At 34.4% G+C, this 20,488-nt stretch overlaps 5 protein-coding genes across 5 annotated transcripts; all 5 read left to right on the forward strand.

Annotated features, from left to right (window-relative positions):
• Positions 1-28: 28 nt before the first annotated feature.
• Positions 29-2,032, forward strand: LOC103856111 (plant cysteine oxidase 1). Its single transcript, XM_009133188.2, has 5 exons — positions 29-489; positions 583-710; positions 801-930; positions 1,414-1,635; positions 1,734-2,032. Exons 1-5 carry the CDS (start codon positions 201-203, stop codon positions 1,859-1,861), a joined length of 897 nt encoding a protein of 298 aa, XP_009131436.1. The 5' UTR covers positions 29-200; the 3' UTR covers positions 1,862-2,032.
• A 1,434-nt stretch (positions 2,033-3,466) lies between these two features.
• Positions 3,467-4,360, forward strand: LOC103856867 (glutathione S-transferase T3-like). The gene has a single exon (XM_009133995.2). The coding sequence runs from the start codon at positions 3,467-3,469 to the stop codon at positions 4,358-4,360; it is 894 nt and encodes a 297-aa protein (XP_009132243.2).
• Positions 4,361-5,511: 1,151 nt separating this feature from the next.
• Positions 5,512-6,759, forward strand: LOC103856113. The gene has a single exon (XM_009133191.3). It carries the CDS (start codon positions 5,512-5,514, stop codon positions 6,757-6,759), a length of 1,248 nt encoding a protein of 415 aa, XP_009131439.2.
• Positions 6,760-12,043: 5,284 nt separating this feature from the next.
• On the forward strand, positions 12,044-16,376 carry LOC103856114 (probable WRKY transcription factor 72). The gene is made up of 4 exons (XM_009133192.3): positions 12,044-14,125; positions 14,471-15,010; positions 15,131-15,244; positions 15,403-16,376. The coding sequence occupies exons 1-4, from the start codon at positions 14,039-14,041 to the stop codon at positions 16,243-16,245; spliced, it is 1,584 nt and encodes a 527-aa protein (XP_009131440.1). The 5' UTR covers positions 12,044-14,038; the 3' UTR covers positions 16,246-16,376.
• An 887-nt stretch (positions 16,377-17,263) lies between these two features.
• Positions 17,264-20,133, forward strand: LOC103856116 (aldose 1-epimerase). The gene is made up of 6 exons (XM_009133195.3): positions 17,264-18,164; positions 18,257-18,306; positions 18,432-18,555; positions 18,654-18,761; positions 18,857-19,166; positions 19,395-20,133. Exons 1-6 carry the CDS (start codon positions 17,459-17,461, stop codon positions 19,702-19,704), a joined length of 1,608 nt encoding a protein of 535 aa, XP_009131443.1. The 5' UTR covers positions 17,264-17,458; the 3' UTR covers positions 19,705-20,133.
• The last annotated feature ends 355 nt before the right edge of the window (positions 20,134-20,488 follow it).

The following is a 20,488-nucleotide window of genomic DNA, read 5'->3' on the forward strand; positions in this document are numbered from 1 at the left end:
GATAAAAAAGGAATCCGCTGTTTGAAACAAAACATAAGCCCATAGTAAGAAAAAGAACAGCCCCTGGTTTTGTCTCGATAATGGTATCTCTATCTTTTTTTCCCTGTTTTATATCTCATTCTTTCTCCTTAATCCCATTTTCATTACCAGATTCAGATTGAACAAAGTCTCTGTCTTTCGGTGGGGGGTTTGTGAGATTCATGGGGTTTGAAATGAAACAAGAGAAAGATGTTTTGAGTAAAGATCAATGTAAAGTTAAAAGCCCTAATCCAAACTCTGTTAATTCACCTCATATCAAGAAAAAGAAGAAGAAGAAGGATAAGGATAAGACGAAGAAGAGGGGGATGCGACGGAAGAGGAGTGATTCTCCGGCGGATGAGATCACTCCGGTGCGGCGGCTGTTTGATACCTGCAAGGAAGTGTTCTCCAGTGGCGGTCCTGGAGTTATTCCTTCTGAAGATAAAATCCAACAGCTACGAGACATTCTTGGTATTGTAATTTCGATTCAAATCTCATTTGAATTTTTCTGGGTTTTTCATAAAGTTTCTGTTTTGATTTGAGTTTGGTTATGTAATATGTTAGATAATATGAAAACAGAGGATGTCGGGTTAGCTCCGACCATGCCCTATTTCCGACCAGACTACGGACCAGAAGATGGGTCTTCGCCACCAATAACGTATCTGCATCTACACCAATGTGAACAATTCTCGGTAATGTCACCAAACACACAACACACTCACGGTTTTTGTCCTTTTTCCTTGTGGTGTAAGTAATCATCATTAGGGTTTTTTTATTGGCAGATCGGGATTTTTTGTTTGCCGCCTTCTGGTGTCATTCCTCTTCATAACCATCCAGGGATGACAGTTTTTAGCAAGCTTCTCTTTGGTACAATGCACATCAAGTCCTATGATTGGGTGGCTGATGCTCCAAGTAAGTTTACTTTTGTCCCAAGAAAACTTATTAGGGTTCAGTAGATATTTGAAGATAAGGAAGTCACTTTTAACTTAATATCTCAAAGATATAATCCCAATTTAGCAAAAGAAAATTATAGGTTTTGATTAGTGATGATACTTGGAATGGTAGTGTTGGAAGTTTTTTTTTTATGCTGTTTCTACTCAAAAAGTCAAAAACGAATCTCAATGAAATATAGATTGGTCCATCTACCTTAAATAGTATTATAGGTCTCATCTCACTGATGTGATGATGACTCGAATCTCACTTTAGGACCGACCACATACTCTTAATGTAGGTCATCATCCTACTTGTGTCAAAAATTTGGATTGGTCTCAATAGGAACTAAAGATACTCTGTCCTTTTTTCTATAGGTGCTCTGAATGTTATACAATTCCATTTTCACGTTTTAAATTATTACAGTTCAAGACATTTATCGTTTAGTGATATCTCAATTCGCAGTGAGAGATCCGAAAACCAGGCTGGCAAAACTGAAGATGAACTCAGCGTTAACCGCACCATGCAACGCCTCCATTTTGTACCCGGAAGATGGTGGGAACATGCATAGGTTCACAGCCATAACAGCGTGCGCGGTTCTAGACGTGCTTGGCCCTCCTTATTGTAATCCTGAAGGCAGACATTGTACTTACTTCTTAGAGTTCCCTTTGGACAACTTCTCATCAGGTCAGCTTTTTTTATACTTACTAATCATAATAGCCTGTACACGAGTTACATGTAACTAAGACCAGATAGATAAAAAAGTTTATTATGTTTTTTTTCAGAAGGAGGTGACGTTTTGAGAGGTGAAGTTGAGAAAGAAGGTCATGCATGGCTGCAAGAAAGAGGTGATAATCCAGAGGATCTTAACGTAGTTGGAGCTTTATACACAGGCCCAAAGGTTGAGGATTGAGAGCTTTTCTATCTATTGCACTTTTCAGATTTGGAATCAGTTTTTTTTTTTGTTGGACTTCTTAGTTTAAATTCTTCTTTGTACATAAAAAGGAAAGGGAAACGAGAAAAATAATATATATTTTCTATTTTTAGCCAAAATAAAATAGACTTCGTATAGATTTGGCTTTGATATTTTCCGAGTTAGTGTTTAGAATCTGTTTTAGTTTACTTTAAATTTTGATTTATTCTTTCATTTTTATTAATTTGGTTTGGATCTCGATATACATGGTAGAAACCCATTTAAACCTAAAAAGATTATTTTGTAAAATGGAATGAGATAAATAATGATTAGTGGAATAAAAATAGTGATGGTAAGGCCATCAGCATCGCTGTATCTTCTCACGTATCTTGTTAATATTGGGCTCAAAATTAAATCAAATAAACCCAATTAAAAGAGGGACGTTAACAAAATTAGAAGTTTTGTTAACGCGTCCCTGGGCATACGTGGCGAGAGGGGATAGGAAGACCGAAGAGGGTAGAGGAAAGTTCCAGATCGGTCTCGACTTCATTCTTCTCGTCTCCCCTTTCTCTCTCGTTATCGACGGCGACTAGGTGAGCAGCGGTGTGTCTCTGCTCTCACATCAAAAACTTCACCTCCGCTCTCAATCGAAAGCTTCTCCTCCGATTCAAAGTGTTCTCCTCCGATTGGAAGCCTTCTCCTCCGATTCACGCCTTCTCCTCTGATTGAAAGACTTCTCGTCGGATTCAAAGGCTTCTCATCCGATTCAACGGCTTCTCCTCCGACACAAAGCTTCTCCTCCGATTCATAGGTTCTCCTCTGATTCATAGCTTCTCCTCCGATTCACATCAAAACCAGGTACGTCTTCTTTAATTGTTCTCCTTTCGCGGTGTAATTGTATGATTGGTGCTTCCTTGTCATTTGAATTCGGTGTAATGAGGTGACTGTAATGTGAATTCGGTTTAGTAAATATATTTCAAAGTTTAGGGATTACAGACGAGACCTTGAGTTGGTTTATATGTTGAGTTGGTAATTTGAATTCGGTTATGTGTTCATCATAAGTCATTTGTATAGTTGTTTTTGTCGTATTTCGGATTGTCTTAAGCTATAGTCGAACATTATAATAGAAACATGTATCTTCATGGTGAAATTAAATTTTAGGAGGATTTTATGAGGAATTCAGTTTACTTTAGATCATTGGTAGGTAAGGTTGTAATGATGATTTCACCAACAGGTTGGTCTTGTATGTGAGATGGTTAAATGTTTCGTTACTATGGTTTGGTGTTTTAGTTTGTTTGGTTGTAGTGTAGACAAGTATAGACAAGTATAATCTAGTTAACTTGTTTGGTTGTAACCGCAATGTGTGTATCTAGTTAACTTTACTTCGTTTCTTTTTTGGTTGCTATGACTGTAATAACTCATGATTAGACAGTGGTAGTTGATGGTTACGTAATTACTCACCGTCATTATAACTTTAGTACTTTCTCAACTATTTAACAACCAGCTTCGAAATCAAACCAGTCTATATCCATACTTTCTCAACTATTTTACAACCAGTCTATATCTATACTTTCTCATTCTATAATCTCTTCTCTTGTAATCGTTATGGATTCAAGGAATCCATTGAATCCATATGGTCAGTCCCCTAGTTTAGTTGGCCTCCTGAATAGTCAGAACTTTCCTTATGAAAGTTATCAATCGGGTGTCCACTTTGGAGAGTCACAACAGGCTGATATCCCTCCTTTTAGTTCACAAGAAACCGCGACACCATTGGCCTCTAAGGACAGAAAAAAGTGGACACCAGCTGATGACGAGGTTATCATCAGCGCTTGGATAAATACGTCTAAGGATTCGGTGGTAGGAAATTCACAGAAGTTAGGGACCTTCTGGTCCCGAGTAGGTGAATATTATGCTGCATCTCCACATGCAAAACAGAGTGGTGACCGAAGAGAGCATCTGAATATAAAACAGAGGTGGCACAAGATAAACGATTTCACCAACAAGTTCTGTGCTGCATATGCAGCAGCAGAGAGACAGATCAGCTCTGGTCAGAGTGATCACGATGTTCTCAAGATGGCGCACAAGATCTACTTCGCTGATCACAAGAAGAAATTTACTCTTGAGCATGCGTGGTGTATTCTGCGGTTTGAACAGAAGTGGCTAAGTCTGAACACTCCTAAACCGACTGGTTCTTCAAAGCGAAAAGAATGTGACACCCCGAGCCAAAGTACAAACACCACTGCTGCTGATGATGAGGTCCGGCCTGAAGGTGTAAAGGCGGCTAAGGCTAAAAGGAACACTGCAAAAGGAAAGTCAGTGGCTGATTATGAGACCATCATGGAGATGAAGAGGGAAGATTGGGAGATGAAGAAGGATGATTTGGACAGGAAGGAGAGACTGTCTAAGCTAGCTATTCTAGACACTCTTTTAGCCAAAAAAGAACCACTGAAAGAGGCTGAAGAAGTTGTAAAGAATAACTTACTAAAGCTGTTGTACTGAGATTAGATCGCCTCTTGTTTTAAAAAATGTCTCTTGTTATAATGAATTAATCTATGTCTTTTGCTTCGTTGCTACAATGTTTGAATTAATATATTTGTTTTGCTTCATTGTTTGAATTAATCTTTGTCATTTGCTTCTCTTGTTTTAAAAATCATAACTGCTATTGATGATTAATACTTCGTATTGTTTTTTGCAGGTATTAAAATATGGGAAGGTATAGCTACACCCAACCTTCAAGCTCAGATCCGTATGACAGGCCTGACAGCAGTGAAAACGAGACGGAAGACTTAATCCGTCGTGACCAAGCTGAAATAAGCTTGAAATATGCTGAAGTGGTTCAGTACCCTCCACAACCTGAGGTGGAGTTCGGTTTCCCTCAGACTTGTTACTGTGGCTCAGAACCTAGAATTGCAGCGTCAAGATCATCAGCGTTTCCAGGGAGACTGTACTACACCTGCGGCCACGTTGATGACGGCGAATGCCATGTCTGGAAGTGGTGGGACGTCGCCTTGATGGAGGAGATGAAGGCCAGGGCCAACCACCTATTGGTATTAGAGGCAAAGGTAGAAAATCTTAACTTAATGTCTGACCTTGAAACTGAGGAGAAGGTACGTAGACTAGAGAAGCAAGTTCAAGAGAAGGATGTTAGAGTTGAGAAGTTAGTTGAGGAGATATTAGCTAAGAATAAATCAAGTGTTATCGGTGGATTAGAAGTACTTGTTGGTGTAATGGTCATAGTATTAGTTTTAATAGGTGTGGTGATCGCGTATAAGTGAGGGAAGACTTTGTAATATTGTAATGTTGTTATCAACTTTGTTGTTGTGTGAGACTTGACATGTTTGTAATATTTGTTATGTTCAGACTTTGTTGATTTCCCATTTCTGCTATATGTTCAGACTCACTTTCCCGTGACCACAAAAGATACAAAACAACAGACTCATACTCACTTTCCTGTGACCACAAAAATACAAAACATTAGTCACTATTGTTTCACAAGATGTATATGTCGACAATAAACACAACACGGGATGATATATCATTCTCTATAAATATGAGAATGGTTCGAACATTATACATATTAATCAAAAATCTCTTATACTCAACAATCTCTTCTACTCAATCTCAATACTAGTTTTTTTGTTAATTAAAATATGGCATCTTCATCTCATTACCATTACCATCAAAAAGATGATGATGATGATGAATATTCACATCTCTTTCAAGAATTTGATGACTTCCCTGCTAATATTCCGGAACCGAAAGAGCGAAAAAAACGTATATTTATCGAGAGAAACCGGGAAGAAGGCGACCGGCAGCTATGGAATGATTATTTCTCGGAAACTCCTACATACCCTCCCAATATATTCCGACGGCGCTTTCGAATGAGTAAACCCTTATTCTTGCGTATTGTCGACCGTCTCTCTACGGAAGTTGAGTATTTTGCTCCAACAGAAGATGCAGTCGGAAGGCAAAGTCTATCACCACTCCAAAAATGCACGGCTGCAATTCGTCTATTGGCTTATGGTGGTGGGGCCGATACAGTCGACGAATATGTCCGACTTGGTGAAACAACAGCTCGGAATTGCTTGCATCGATTTTCCGCCGCAATTATCAACTTGTTTGGCCATGAATATCTAAGACGTCCAAATGCGGAGGATCTTGAAAGACTACTACATAAGGGAGAAGAACGTGGATTTCCCGGGATGATTGGAAGCATCGACTGTATGCACTGGGAGTGGAAGAATTGCCCTACCGCTTGGCAAGGTATGTACTCACGAGGAACCGATAAACCAACGATTGTCCTCGAGGCCGTAGCTTCTTATGACCTCTGGATATGGCATGCATTTTTCGGAGCTCCAGGTACGATGAACGATCTTAATATTCTAGATCGATCACCTGTTTTTGATGACATTATTAACGGAGTTGCTCCGGAAGTCAACTTCCATGTGAACGGAAGGGAGTACGATTTGGCCTACTATCTCACTGATGGTATTTATCCGGAATGGGCGACTTTTATAAAATCTATCCGACTACCACAAGGTCCAAAGCATTCACTATTTGCTGAAACCCAAGAAGCTGTTCGAAAAGACGTTGAGCGTGCCTTTGGAGTCCTCCAAGCTAGATTCGCCGTTATTAAAAATCCAGCAAGAATATGGAAAAAATCCATGATATCTAATGTTATGAGAGCATGTATCATACTCCATAATATGATTGTAGAAGATGAACGACGTACAGACGATCAAGATGAGACGTTTCAAGATGCAGATATTTCTTTTCTCGTTAAGGAACCTACTGAGCTTTTCAGTTCACTTGATCGTCGAGCAAGAGTTCGGGGTAGACCAGTCCATCAACAATTGAAACATGATTTGATCGAACATATATGGGATAAGTTTGGGTAAAATCTCATTTTTAAGTTTCTATCTATTAAATAAAAATCATGCTTTTATTTTATGTTTTTGTAATTTTTTTTAACTTTTGTAATTTATTTTTTACTTTTCTAATTTTTTTAAACTTTTGTAATGTTCTTATGTTTAATGTTATAAGTTTTAGTATAAAATCCTATTAATCCATTCTCATTAAAAAAAAATAATTTTGGGGTAAGAACCTCTACAAACTTCTACCAATAATCCCTACTTTTAAGCATGTATCTTGCCAAAACTTCTTAATCTAATTATATTATTAAATATATCCTAAGATATGCAAGCATGTATCTTGCAATGCTGATGGCCTAAGAGAAAAAAGTTGTTCCCTCTGTTTCTCTCTTCTTATGAGGATGGATGGATAATTTTCAGCTAAAAATGTTTTGTTTTCCCATCTATTATCTGAATTCTGCTGATTCTTCAACAAATACAATATATTTGTAGATGGTGTATTTTTTGGCTGAAACTAACAGAACTATATATTGAGATGTAATTTATTTCTCTATTCAGCCAACAATATATTTGCAGCCTAAATCAGTTTCCAAACTGTTGGGGAAAATCGAGAATAATTAAACTAAGTACCAATGAGGGAGCTCCTCCAAGGCCAGGAACTATGTTCCACGCAGTACTAACATCAACTGACTTATGTTCAAACTCTTTCAGTATGATCTCAATGACAATGGCTCCTTCGTTTTTCTCATCTGGCCGTGGATTCACTTCGATGTTAGAGAAGAGCCGTAAGGGTTTGATGTTCGTCAAAGCTTGCTTCCCAGCTTCAATGTTAAAGACATATCCTTGGAGAAGCTGTCAATATATATATGTATATATAACTGTCACTAAAACTAAATGATACACACAAGATTTGTCAAGAAAAAAAAAAGACAAATTAAACTACTTTATCGCCTCAAGGTTTAACAAACCAATGCATCAATCCTGATAAAGTAAGTTCATTTAAGCTAAGCAAAACCTTTCACATTCATTAGAACTAATAGGCAAGCTCAAGTCAAAGTCCATCAATTTTTCACGATACTGCCGTAATCAAAGCTCACATCAAACAACGAACTAAAATCAACTAAAGCAACATACCTGCTTGGGCAACTCCCTGGGCACGACAGGAACTTGAGTGTTACCTTTAACCGCATTACCAAGCTCATCTTGAAACTGAATAACTAGCTGAGTAATATCTCCTTCCACAACTTCACAAACAACCTCCTTAGTGTTCAAATTCCCAAAATTAACAACCTGAGCACAAGCATACCCTTCATCATGGTACCAAATTAAAAATTTGAGTCATTCTAGTAATAACACAATTAATTTGTGTCAAATTCCCAAAATTAACATTGTAATCGTTTTGTTTCGGTTTGGATTGTGTATATTTGTACTAGGGACAAGTACTTAGATATAGTCCATAAGATGCTCTACCAATTTGAAATTTATAAATCAGGTATATATATTCAACAAATAACAGGTAACCGGATAGTTGGTACAAAATTGAATAAGAACCGGCCTATATGATCAATTTCAACGGAGGAGAATAAGTAGTGGTACTACTAGCTGTATGTGGACATTACTCCTTCAACTTAATCACTATTTTCTGCGAGAAAAAACGATCAAATTTGAATTCAAATCTCTTGGATATGGGAGTCTAACCCCAAGAACAATAATAAACTAATCACTCATTCAATGACAAATCTGAAACCATTGACCTAAATTTCAATGGAGAATCTCCAAGCTGGCTTTAAACGTATAAATCTTTTGATAATTGTTGAATTTCAATGTCTACATCTAAACCATTGACCTTAGGTCAGTAGTAGAAATTGTAAAATCTAGTCGCAAGTTGATGACCCAAATATTATATATAAGTCTAGTATAGTTGTATTTCCTGTGGAAGACCTCTTCGTTACTCTGCATATAAATACATTTTATACCAACTAACAGAATTATACATATCTCAAGCTGGATATATGTATTGATATTTTCCAGAAACTCTTGGTAGAATTAAAAATATTGATTATTTCTAAAAGAGTTATCATGTGTAAAACAAACTCTTGGTAGAACTGGAAATATTGATGATTTCTGATAATAATAATAATAATAATTATTATTATATATATATATATATATTGAATAATGAGGCCAAGAAACTATATATGTTCTCAGTTTGATTTAATTATTCTGATTTTTTAATCCAGTTCACTAATTATTATTATAATGTGTGACATATATATCAATATTCATTTGAGATCATATATTAGAGATACCATATAGACTATTCAAAAAAAAAAGATACCGTAGAGACTTACGTAAGAAGTAATAAAATCAAGAAGATCATTGACTCATTTCCATTTACTTTTGTGAAATATTCTTGAAATATTATATATATATATATATATATATATATTATAATTTTGAGAGTAATTCAAATACAAACCGTAATTAGAAAACTAGCAAACGTCGGGTCAAGATCTGATCTGTCTTGCGAGTCGCTGAGACATGGTAGTAATTGACCCTTTCATTCACTCATTTGCTGAAAAAAGATCAAAAACTTTCTCCTTGCTGATTTTATTGAACTGGTGCGGCCATATGAACATAACTAATTACACTGGAACTGAAATAAACAAACTTATCGCAAATTAGTAGAAAATAATCAATACAGTTTTTATTTTTTGGCAAACATGTTAAAAATCAATACAGTTGACCAAAGACTTCTAATGTCTAAACAAGACCAAATGTTGATAATCGTCCTGTCTTATTATAGATGATTAAGCCATCAATAATTTCCACATCAAAATATTAAACTTTCATCACCAGTCTTTAAAATGAATTGAAAGATTAGTAGTTATCAAAAGGGTATGAAGCAGTTTTAGATTTTAAAAATGTAAATTATATTTATGGATTAGTCCGACGGTAGTCGAAATGACATAAAAATAACAAAATATTAGATAAATCTTTGAAATTTCCGTGTCGCTAGTAACTACTAATTAATTTTACTTAGCTAATGGAGTTAATGTGAGACGTGCTAATTTTATATCTCATTGCTTATATGGTTAAACAATAACCACATTGCGACCACGATTGTTTACTTAACCATATAATGAACTGTACACATTTATAATAGTTACAAGAAAGTCTTTGTTTATATTAAATAATTTAGCAAATGAATAATGTAAGTTGAGTTCATCAAAATGTTTACTATAAGAATTTTTATTATAAAAGCTGCGGCAGCTCAGATCCCAAAAACAAAAGAAATTGGAAACTTAGAGCAAGTCCAATGGTTAGAACCCATTATAGGTTCTAATGAATAATTTAATAGTTAATTTTGTGATTTGAAAAGTTTAGAACCCTTGTTAGTGTAATTAATTTTTTTATGGTCCAATGGGAGAACCTCAAAAGAGGTTCTTGAAATTTTTTTAACAAACTGATTGCATTTGATCAAAACAAGTCACACATCAACTAGCATAAGGTTTTCATGATTACTTTCACTTATTAGATATCATATTGTTGTTCTCTCTAGATACTACTTACTACAAAATCATTGTTACCCGTGGGCTCAATGCTCTGAGACTCGTCTTCTTCATCCGCCATTGTGGTAACCATGCGAGTCATGACTTCCCATGACTCTAGTAGAGACATGAGACATGTCACCGCTCAGACCAAACTTAGCAAGCCCTTTGGTTTGTAGCCATGGTCTAGCAATATGTTTGCGGTTTTCAAGTCTCTGTAGATCACAGGAGGTTGTGCTACGTTGTGAAGATACGCTAGCCCTTTGGCTGATCCTAAAGCTATCTACATCCTTGTGCTCAAATCTAAAACCTCTTCTTCAGATCCGTAACCTGACCATAACAAAAAAACAATATTCAGGATTTATACTTTAATGAATAAGAGTATAGTTCTCGTTACCGTGGATATGATCTTCTACGGATTCAAAAGGCATGTACTCATAGACGAGGAGTCTTTGGTCTCCTTCAGCGCAGTAACCAAACAAAGTCACGAGGTGTTCGTGGCGCAAGAGGGAGAGCATTAGGACTTCCACGAGAAACTCTTTGTCTCCTTGATGACCAGTTGTATCAAGCATCTTAACAGCCAAATTCTTTAACTTGACCAAATAAAAACAAACAAGATTCGGTTTATCAGACATTAAAATAATTTTTTTTTAAATAATCACAAGTCTAGATGATACTGAGAGTAACCTGTCATGGAGGAATATCGAACCTCTCAACCTTGTCGTCGTTGAGATTCATCAGAGATGGAGATCGACATAAGAATTGACAGAGAATCAACAGAGAAGATGGAGAGATAGAAGAATCGACAGAGGTGATGGAGAGATCGAAGAATCACAGAGAATCGCCAGAGAAGATGGAGAGATCGGTGGAAGAAGAGAGAAAACGGGATTTCGCATCAAACTCCGACGGAGGAGAGAGATACAGAGGACGTCAAATTAGAAGGGGACACGTAAGGTTCCTTACCGATCCTTAAAGTCCCAATTTAAAGAGCGGTTCTCTGGTTTATTTTCTTTTTTCATTTATTTTTTTCCACTTTTTTGTTCAGAACCTCGATTAAGAAGCTCCGATGGAGCTGGTCTTAGAGACCAAATTAAGTATTCAAGATTCAACTTGGCCTAAGGAAATAAAATTATTTAATATTGTGTCATCAAAAACTAAACCAGTTCTCTTATAATTAGTTATGTACTGGCTCCTCAAAAATATTAGTATTGATTTGAAATAATTGTCTAGTTTGAAAAATTGGAGACAGGAAAGACGACAATTTGCTAGTATATAGACTTTTTAATGTTTCAAAATACATAATATTTTGATATTAGTTTTAATTTTATTTAAAACTGTATGACTAATAATATTTTATAATTTTTTTATGAGAAAAAGACTAGAATATCACTAAACCAAGTTTTTGTTTCCAAAATAGCACTCAAGACTCAAAGTTACAAAAATATGTTTCATTAAAGAGGTAAATATACACTTATACCCCTTGGGTTAATTAATCTAAACTTTAGGGTTTAGAGTTAATGGGGTGGGGTTTTGGAATTAGGGTTTAAAATTTTATAAAAAGTAAATACTAAAATAAAAAATAAAAATTTTAAAAAACAGTTTCAAAAAGTATTTTAAATTATAAAAAGAAAATTTGAAAAAAAAAATAAAAAAAGAAATTTCTAAAAAAAAATTATAAAAATTTCGAATCTGAAAACATATAATCTGAAACTATAAAAAAAATTTCTTTTTTTCATTTTTTTATTTTTATTTATTTTTGTTTGTTTATTTAATTTTAAACTAAGGATATTAGGGATATTTTACACTTTAATGAATGTCATTTTTTTTGTGACTTTCTCCTTCTAGTGCTATTTTTGAGACATAAACTTCAAAAGGTGCTATTATTGACAATTGCCCTTTTTTTATTGGCTAAATTAATATTAGTTTATATTTTTATGTTATTTTCCAGAATAAAAATATAGCTTCATTCTTGTGTTTCAAGTTTCAACCAAAAAAATCAACTATTTTAAAACACAAATCAATGTTTTTCTCTTCGATAATAGTGTATACGACCGAAGCTCATTTGTACAATTATAAATAATAGTAGAAATTATTTCGTTGTTTCTTAAAAAAAAAAAACTAGAACATTTATTAGATTTTATACAAAATTGAGCAAATGATAAAAAAATTGAGCAAATAATGCATGTTCGCTTTTCAACGCCATGCAGCCGTACGCCACTGATGAAATATGACAACTATGTGAAGCATTTGACATTCATGTAAATAATGAAATGAAATTAGATGCGACACAAATATGATAATAACATTGGAAACCATTAGTTTTCTGTCCAAAGTTGACAAAATCATATAATTACCGTGTGTGACCTGCGTATTGACCGGTATACGCACCCTTTGGCCTAACCATATGACTAGGTTTACATATATACCACTATAATAAAATGCCTGATATTTTTGTTTGCTTTCTATATATGTTACATAATTTTTAATACAAAATTGCTTTTTTAAGTATTGATAGCCTAAATATCTTGTTTTTTTAATATAATTTTATGACGTCATCTTGTTCCTTTTAGTTAAGATTGCTAATTATAAACAAACTTGTGATTGAAATTTTGTGAAAATAATACACAGAAAAAAATATTCGAAACACTAATTGAGAAAATAACTTTTGTCACTAGAATGGTGGAACATAAAAGCTGACGAACTATACCGTTGTTATGCAACACTGTCGATTGTTGACCAGACATGTGATACACTTAGATAAACTTAATGCATTGATTGTATGTAATTATGTATATGAATGTGCAACCTTATTCATGTTTAGAATATATATCATATATGTATATATATATATATATAACATGTTTTCGATGATGATGGACTGCTAAGAAACTCACTAACTAAACAAGTAATATAAGATTTAAAGAGTTGACGAATGCTCATGTGATGTCAGGCCAAGAGATAGAAGAAGTCTTCTTCCATGAAGCTTCAAGGATATCTCCCTTCACATTATACAATCTCTATTTGGCGCCGTAAAATTAGGCTCTTGTATTAATTTCATTTACTGCATTAGGATATTTTCATAATACCCAAACATTTAAATAACCAAGATCCATGTATAACTTTATCTACAAATGGTTCAGTTAAGAAAAAAACAAGAAATAGAACTTTATGTGAAATCATCAGATTTTTCCTTTTGAAAACTATTCATTAAATTCAGTAATGTCATACTTGTAATTTTACTTTAAATATTGGCTCAAGAAAATTGAATTATAAATATTGTGGGATTAGTGTTAAATATTTATATATTGGGAATCATTTTTATTGAAAATGCGTTTTCTTAATGTTCAAACATATGAAACAAAGATATTTAATTACTGTTTTAAAAAGAGATTTTGATTACAAAACTTATACTTGCTTTGATCATTTATTTTCTTTGTTCAGGGGTAATATTCTTTGTGTCCCTATTACAACAGAGAAGTAGTATTATCACCAACAAAGTCAGGAAATAATTTATTTATATTCCGCTAGTTAGTTTAAAATAAATAACACAGATATGATTGTAGGAAAATGTCCGAAATTCAATAAAAATAGAATAAAAAATTGAACATGTTGAAGTGTTGACGTTTTGGGTCCCCTAGAGAAACTACACAAATGGCTATAAGTAAAAGAGTTTTATCAAGTCTGTGGAGAAGAAAAAGACAACAAAAGAAGAACAAAATTCAAAGAAGAAGATAACATTCTTCTTATTTCTAAAAATGGAGGTTCTTCTGAAATTACCCACTTCAGATTCTCTTCTTAAGGATAAATTTCTTGGATCTGCTCAAATCCTTGAAGCTAGTAAGGTACCAACTCATATGTGCACATATTTAAAATTCTATATGTATATGGAAGGCAAATAGATTTGTTATTTTCTTGTATGCGATTATGTAATTCTGAGATAGATCTTATACTCTGTATAAATTGGCTTTGCGTATCGTAATTAATATTAAAACACTCAATATTTACCGTTCATTAAAAAATTTAGAAGATTATATTCTTCATCTGAAGTTTATTTTTGATATAGGATTTGAATAATTCGTTAAAATTTAGTATGGACCGCCATGATTATCATTTATGTAACAAAGAATTCTCTTGGAACAAATTAGATTTAGTTGGGATCTTAAAATATATATATTCAATGATCTTAGGGTGACGACGATCATCAAGAACTTGAATCTGCCAAGGCCGAGATGACCGAGGTAAAGGAAGAGAACGAGAAGCTTAAAGGGATGCTCGAACGAATTGAAAGTGATTACAAGTCTCTCAAACTCAGATTCTTCGACATAGTTCAACAAGAACCTTCAAACAACCCAACACAAGATCAAAACATGGTTGGTCTTCAGAAGTCGACGACGGACTTGAGTTCTTTTGATCAAGAACACGAGCTTGTGTCTCTTTCACTCGGGAGAAGAAGTTCTTCTTCTAGTGATAACACCTCTAAAAAGGAAGATAAAGAAGTCAACGCTGACGAAGAGTTGACCAAGGCTGGCTTGACGTTAGGATTCAGTAACGGGAGTTTATCTAGCCAGGAAAATAGCTCCGGAGAAACTTGGCCGTCAGGTAAAGTGACCGGGAAGAGAAGCTCTCCAGCACCTGCCTCCTGTGGCGATGTTGAAGGAGAGGCCGGTCAGCAGAATAATGTAAAGAGAGCTAGAGTTTGCGTTAGAGCGAGATGTGACACACCAACGGTACGTCCTTTAATTTATATATACATTTTATATGATCTATAACTTTAAGCACTGCAAACTATTTGATTATGATTTATATATGACCACTGATTAGGACAAATTGTATTATATGATGTGTAGATGAATGATGGCTGTCAATGGAGAAAATATGGTCAAAAAATCGCAAAAGGAAACCCATGTCCACGAGCATACTATCGATGCACTGTTGCACCTGGATGTCCCGTTAGAAAACAGGTACATATAAACAAAACAATCAATTATTCCTAGCATTTTAATCATGATTTTATAATTATGGAAGAACAATAATATGATACAGAAACTATATCAAGCAAAAGACATGTCTTCTATTGTGTTTTTTAATTATTTGTCTTCAATTATATTGGATATTTTAGGTTCAAAGATGTGCAGACGACATGTCTATACTAATCACAACCTATGAAGGAACACACAGCCACCCTCTTCCTCTCTCAGCCACCACCATGGCCTCCACTACTTCAGCCGCCGCCTCCATGCTCCTCTCCGGCTCCTCTTCCTCCTCCTCATCAGCCGCTGAAATGATCGGAAACAACCTCTACGACAATTCAAGATTCATCAACAACAACAAATCATTCTACTCACCCACACTTCATTCTCCATTACATCCTACAGTCACTCTAGACCTCACTACACCACAACACTCTTCCTCTTCTTCATTGCCTTCTTTAAATTTCAACAAATACTCCAACTCTTTCCAAAACTTCCCATCCACAAGCCTAAATTTCTCTTCTAATCCATCATTATCATCATCAACTACTCTCAGCATACCCGCGGTTTGGGGCAGTGGGTATTCTTCTTATACTCCATATCCTTACAACAATGTGCAATTTGGGACGTCCAACGTAGGAAAAACAGTCCAAAATAGTCAGTCCTTAACTGAAACCCTAACGAAAGCGCTTACTTCCGACCCAAGTTTCCAGACCGTGATTGCTGCTGCGATCTCATCCATGGTTGGATCCAACGGGGAGAAACAGATCGTGAATCCTATTAGCAACAATGTTCAGCAAACCGCCACGACGAATAACATCAAAGGATGTGGAGGCTATTTTAGCAGCTTATTGATGTCTAACATAATAGCAAATAATCAAACGGGTGCGTCTTTGGATCAACCACCGTCGCAACCTCCGTTATCTATGTTCAAGAACTCTTCTTCTTCATCTTCCACGACTAGTTTCGTGAACAAGGAAGAGAAAAGCTAGTAGCTGTATCAAAAGAAACTCCATTGTTAATTTTTGGGGTGTTTTTTTTTTTAAATAGGTGTTGTAGTATTGTATCCAAAGATGTTAACTCTTTTTAAGTCCGTTTCTCATAAGTGTTTTTATTTGAGTTAGTGCGATGCCTATTCATATACACCAAATTAAATATACAACTGATGTGAACTTAGTTGTAGCAATGCATTAATATGAAATTATGAATGCTTTCCCTCTAGGTAGACTCAACCTGCTGTCACAAAAAAAGGTAGACTCAACCTTAGTGGGCCTAAGAAAATGGGCTTAAATGAGAAATATTCAACGAAAAGGCCCAAATGATTATGTGAGGCTGAGGCACATAGAAACGATTGTGTGTTTGTGCTCATCTCTTAAAAGCTTGACTAGATTTTGACCCGCGCTTTCAAAGCGCGGGTTTATTTTTGTTTTTTTTTTCAATTGACAAATATTTAGTAAATGTCACATTTTCATATATTTGTGTTTTATTTTATAAAAGACTTAAAAAATTTATCTTTATTTATCGTATTTCATTTTAATGACTATTTATGTTTAAAAAATTAAAATTTATTTTTTTAATGAATTAAGTTGGTATAACTCTGATAAATTAATTTTATCATGGGGTTAATATTTTAATTAAAAAATGATATACTTTTAATAAAGATTTATATTTTTCAATAAAAAAATTCAATTATTTTTATGAATGCTTAAATTATATTAAGAAAAGAAAAAAAAATAATTAAGAATAGTTGAAAAAAAATTATTTGAATTTAGACTCAATGGCCCAAAGGAAAAAAAAGTGAGAATTGAATCTGATTTATAATAGGCCCAAATGGCCCAAGAGAGATTTGATGTGGGCTGGATCCAAAAATAATGACCCAATATAGATTTGTTATTAATATTACTTAATTGCCCTTAATGAAACATGCAATGTTAGTGAAGGAAAAGGCAGGCTAAGGTAATTATGACAATAGGATCCTCCTTTAATAGTATAGATGCAATCCGGTTTTATCTCCTAACTTCTCTACGAATCACCAATTCTTCGCAATTTCCTATTTTTGTCTTCTTTTATCTAATAACATTCAACCTATAAATACTCGCATAGCATTCATCTTTGTTCAGTTCATATTACTTTTAGTTTGTTTCAATAAAAAATAAATAAATAAATCATATTACTTTTAATTTTTTTTTCTTCTTTTTCTTGAACATGGCGAGAGTTTCTATTTTATTATGTTTGGTTATATTGGTTACATTAGGATTTGTGGGAAGTTTGTCATATGCACACGACACGGAAGTGACATCAAAAGATGTGGAGAGTAGTCAGAAAGAGACTGAAGTTGTTCATAAAAGTAAACATGAAGAGAAAGGAGGAGAAAAGGTGAATGATGATCACAAAGCCGGTTCTGATGTTGATAAAAAGGACAAAAAGAAAGAGCATGATGTGCATAAAAAGGATGATCATCATGAAAAGAAAGAGCATGATGTGCATAAAAAAGATGATGAACATGAAAAGAAAGAGCATGATGTGCATAAAAAGGGTGATCACCATGAAAAGAAAGAGCATAAGGTGCATAAAAAGGGTGATCACGAGAAGGATGGTGATAAGAAGAAGAGCGCTCATCAGCATAAACATGGTAGTGAGAAGGATGATGATGATGATGAGGATGATGAAAAGAAGCATAAGGATAAAAAGAAGGGTGAACATGATGATGATGAAGATGAATCTGATACCGATGATGACACGGATGATGACACCGATGATGACGATGACGATGATGATAAAGATGAGGTTGATGCGGATGATAATGAAAAAGATAATATTGGATTATATGAGCTCAAGAAGGGAAATATAACCATCAAACTCACAAACTGGGGTGCTTCAATCATGTCTCTTCATTTCCCGGACAAAAATGGTTAGTCAACCAAACATTTTGAATGTTGGCAATCAAATAACAAACTCTTATTTTATAAACACTTTATTTAAATTTTGTCACTAAATTTTCAGGAAAAGCTGGTGATATTGTTCTTGGTTATGATAGCGTCAAAAGCTATAAGGTACGTAGAAAAAGTGAAAAAAAAAACTATTTTCCATGTATTTATATTTTTATGCTTGATGTTATTTTATTATGAATTTTATTTCTTACGACGACTTATTTGACTTTTGTATTATGCTACATTAGACCGACAAGGTCTATTTTGGAGCAACCGTGGGACGAGTAGCGAATAGAATAGGAAAGGCCCAGTTCAAACTGAATGGTAAAGAGTACAAGACTACCGCCAACGATGGCAAAAACACACTTCATGGTAAATTAATTATAAGTACTAAAACATAATTAGTTAATTTAATTACGATTTTGAGAGTATAATGATAGATGATTAATTAACATTTTTGTTTAATTTAGGTGGAAAGAAAGGGTTTGGCGATGTTGTGTGGGGAGTTAAAAAACACAAGTATGATGGCAAGAAACCTCATATTGTATTCACTTACACAAGTCCTGATGGAGATCAAGGTCTTTTTTCTTTTCAGTTGTTTCATTCCACGCCAAGGCCTTTTTAGAAAGTACATTTAATGATTTTACTAGTTTATTTCTTTTTGTATCAATAGGGTTTCCCGGAGAAGTCAATGTCACAGTGACTTATAAGCTTGACAAAGAAAATGAACTGAGTGTGGTGATGGAGGCAAAGCCTAAAGATAAAGCAACTCCGATAAACTTAGCTCATCATAGTTATTGGAATCTTGGTGGTCATAACGCTGGAGACATTTTGTCTGAAGAAATACAGATCCTCGGGTCAAGTTACACTCCTGTCGACGGTGAACTCATTCCCACCGGAGAAATATCTCCAGTGAAAGGAACATCGTACGATTTTCTCCAACTCCGTCCTATTAAAGATAATATGAAGGATCTTAAAGCAGGGTGAGTACATACACTTTGCGAAAACATAAGTTTAGGTAGATTTTGGAGACTATTAAACATTTATGATCAATCTTAATTATTAAAAGAATTATGGTTTGGAGGCTATAAAACATATGACTAATAGCTCTTTAGAGTTTAGAAGTCAAGACGAATGTTTCATGAGGTTTTGATCAAAACTAGCTCTGTCTAATGGTATATTTGTATTTATTGATTTTTCTTTTCTTGCAGATATGATATAAACTATTGCTTAGATGGTAAAGCTGATAAGATGAGGAAGATCGTGGAACTCATAGATAAGAAATCTGGGAGAAAAATGGAGTTATCCGGAAACCAACCCGGTTTGCAATTCTATACCGGTGGAATGTTAAAGGATATCAAGGGAAAGAATGGGACGACTTACCAAGCTTTCGCGGGACTATGTCTAGAGACGCAAGGTTATCCAAACTCAGTAAATAATCCTAAGTTTCCTTCACAGATTGTTGAACCAGGGAAAACATACAAACACACCATGCTCTTCAAGTTTTCTATTGTTTCATAGAGTGCCTTTGGAACTATAATCAATATTCACCTGACAAAAAAATCAATATTCACAAAGATGAAACTAGATAGATTGTAAGTCTATAATAGCTCTCGATCTTTCAAATTTCATGGAACTATAACGTGTAATTAATTCATCTGTACAAAGTTTATGCATCCATTTGTAACACTAGTTTTTTTATTTATTTTCTTTTTGTTTTGGTATGCAAAATTCATTTCATAAGTAATTTTTGGTTTTAAAAATATCGTTTCTTTCACATAACCATATAAATATCATAGATTAAAAAATTCCATCAATACCTCGAAGGGTTTAATTGTATCTGAGAGACACATTGAATGTCGTCAAAAAAGGAGCCACATTAGCAACTATCAATTTCAAGGAGATGCGCTCACATGCACAAAGTGTTTTCAAGAATCTTGACGTCTTTTACCAAAAAAAAAGAATCTTGACGTCTTTTTTTTATACAAAGCATAGTTTTGGAGAGTTTATTCACTTATTAGCCAATCAAATACAAATTACCTTTTAGGCAGATGTTGAGATGTCGCTCGTGGGAGTGGACTTTCTCGTCTCCCCCCTTAGCTTTTGTTATTTTTCAAACTGTGATTAAGAATAGAATATTCTGAGATTTTTTTTGTTTGGTAATTAGACCTTTTGAACGAAATAATCAAAGTATATAAGAAGAATGAGTTTATAATTTACCAATTTACAGATGTTGAATGAAATGTGATGTATAGAATCCTTTGCGGATGTTTCATTATTGGCCATCAATTTGTACATTCTGTTG

The sequence above is a fragment of the Brassica rapa genome, chromosome A03 (assembly GCF_000309985.2).
Source record: "Brassica rapa cultivar Chiifu-401-42 chromosome A03, CAAS_Brap_v3.01, whole genome shotgun sequence".
Taxonomy (NCBI): Eukaryota; Viridiplantae; Streptophyta; class Magnoliopsida; order Brassicales; family Brassicaceae; genus Brassica; species Brassica rapa.

Coding starts and splice junctions, on each gene's coding strand:
- LOC103856114 (XM_009133192.3), top strand. CDS start 14,039: ATGGAGGTTCTTCTGAAATTACCCACTTCAGATTCTCTTCTTAAGGAT. Junction 15,011..15,130: donor CGAGATGTGACACACCAACG/GTACGTCCTTTA, acceptor TATGATGTGTAG/ATGAATGATGGCTGTCAATG. Junction 15,245..15,402: donor GATGTCCCGTTAGAAAACAG/GTACATATAAAC, acceptor TGGATATTTTAG/GTTCAAAGATGTGCAGACGA.
- LOC103856111 (XM_009133188.2), top strand. CDS start 201: ATGGGGTTTGAAATGAAACAAGAGAAAGATGTTTTGAGTAAAGATCAA. Junction 711..800: donor ACCAATGTGAACAATTCTCG/GTAATGTCACCA, acceptor TTTTATTGGCAG/ATCGGGATTTTTTGTTTGCC. Junction 1,636..1,733: donor TTTGGACAACTTCTCATCAG/GTCAGCTTTTTT, acceptor GTTTTTTTTCAG/AAGGAGGTGACGTTTTGAGA.
- LOC103856867 (XM_009133995.2), top strand. CDS start 3,467: ATGGATTCAAGGAATCCATTGAATCCATATGGTCAGTCCCCTAGTTTA.
- LOC103856113 (XM_009133191.3), top strand. CDS start 5,512: ATGGCATCTTCATCTCATTACCATTACCATCAAAAAGATGATGATGAT.
- LOC103856116 (XM_009133195.3), top strand. CDS start 17,459: ATGGCGAGAGTTTCTATTTTATTATGTTTGGTTATATTGGTTACATTA. Junction 18,307..18,431: donor ATAGCGTCAAAAGCTATAAG/GTACGTAGAAAA, acceptor ATGCTACATTAG/ACCGACAAGGTCTATTTTGG. Junction 19,167..19,394: donor ATGAAGGATCTTAAAGCAGG/GTGAGTACATAC, acceptor CTTTTCTTGCAG/ATATGATATAAACTATTGCT.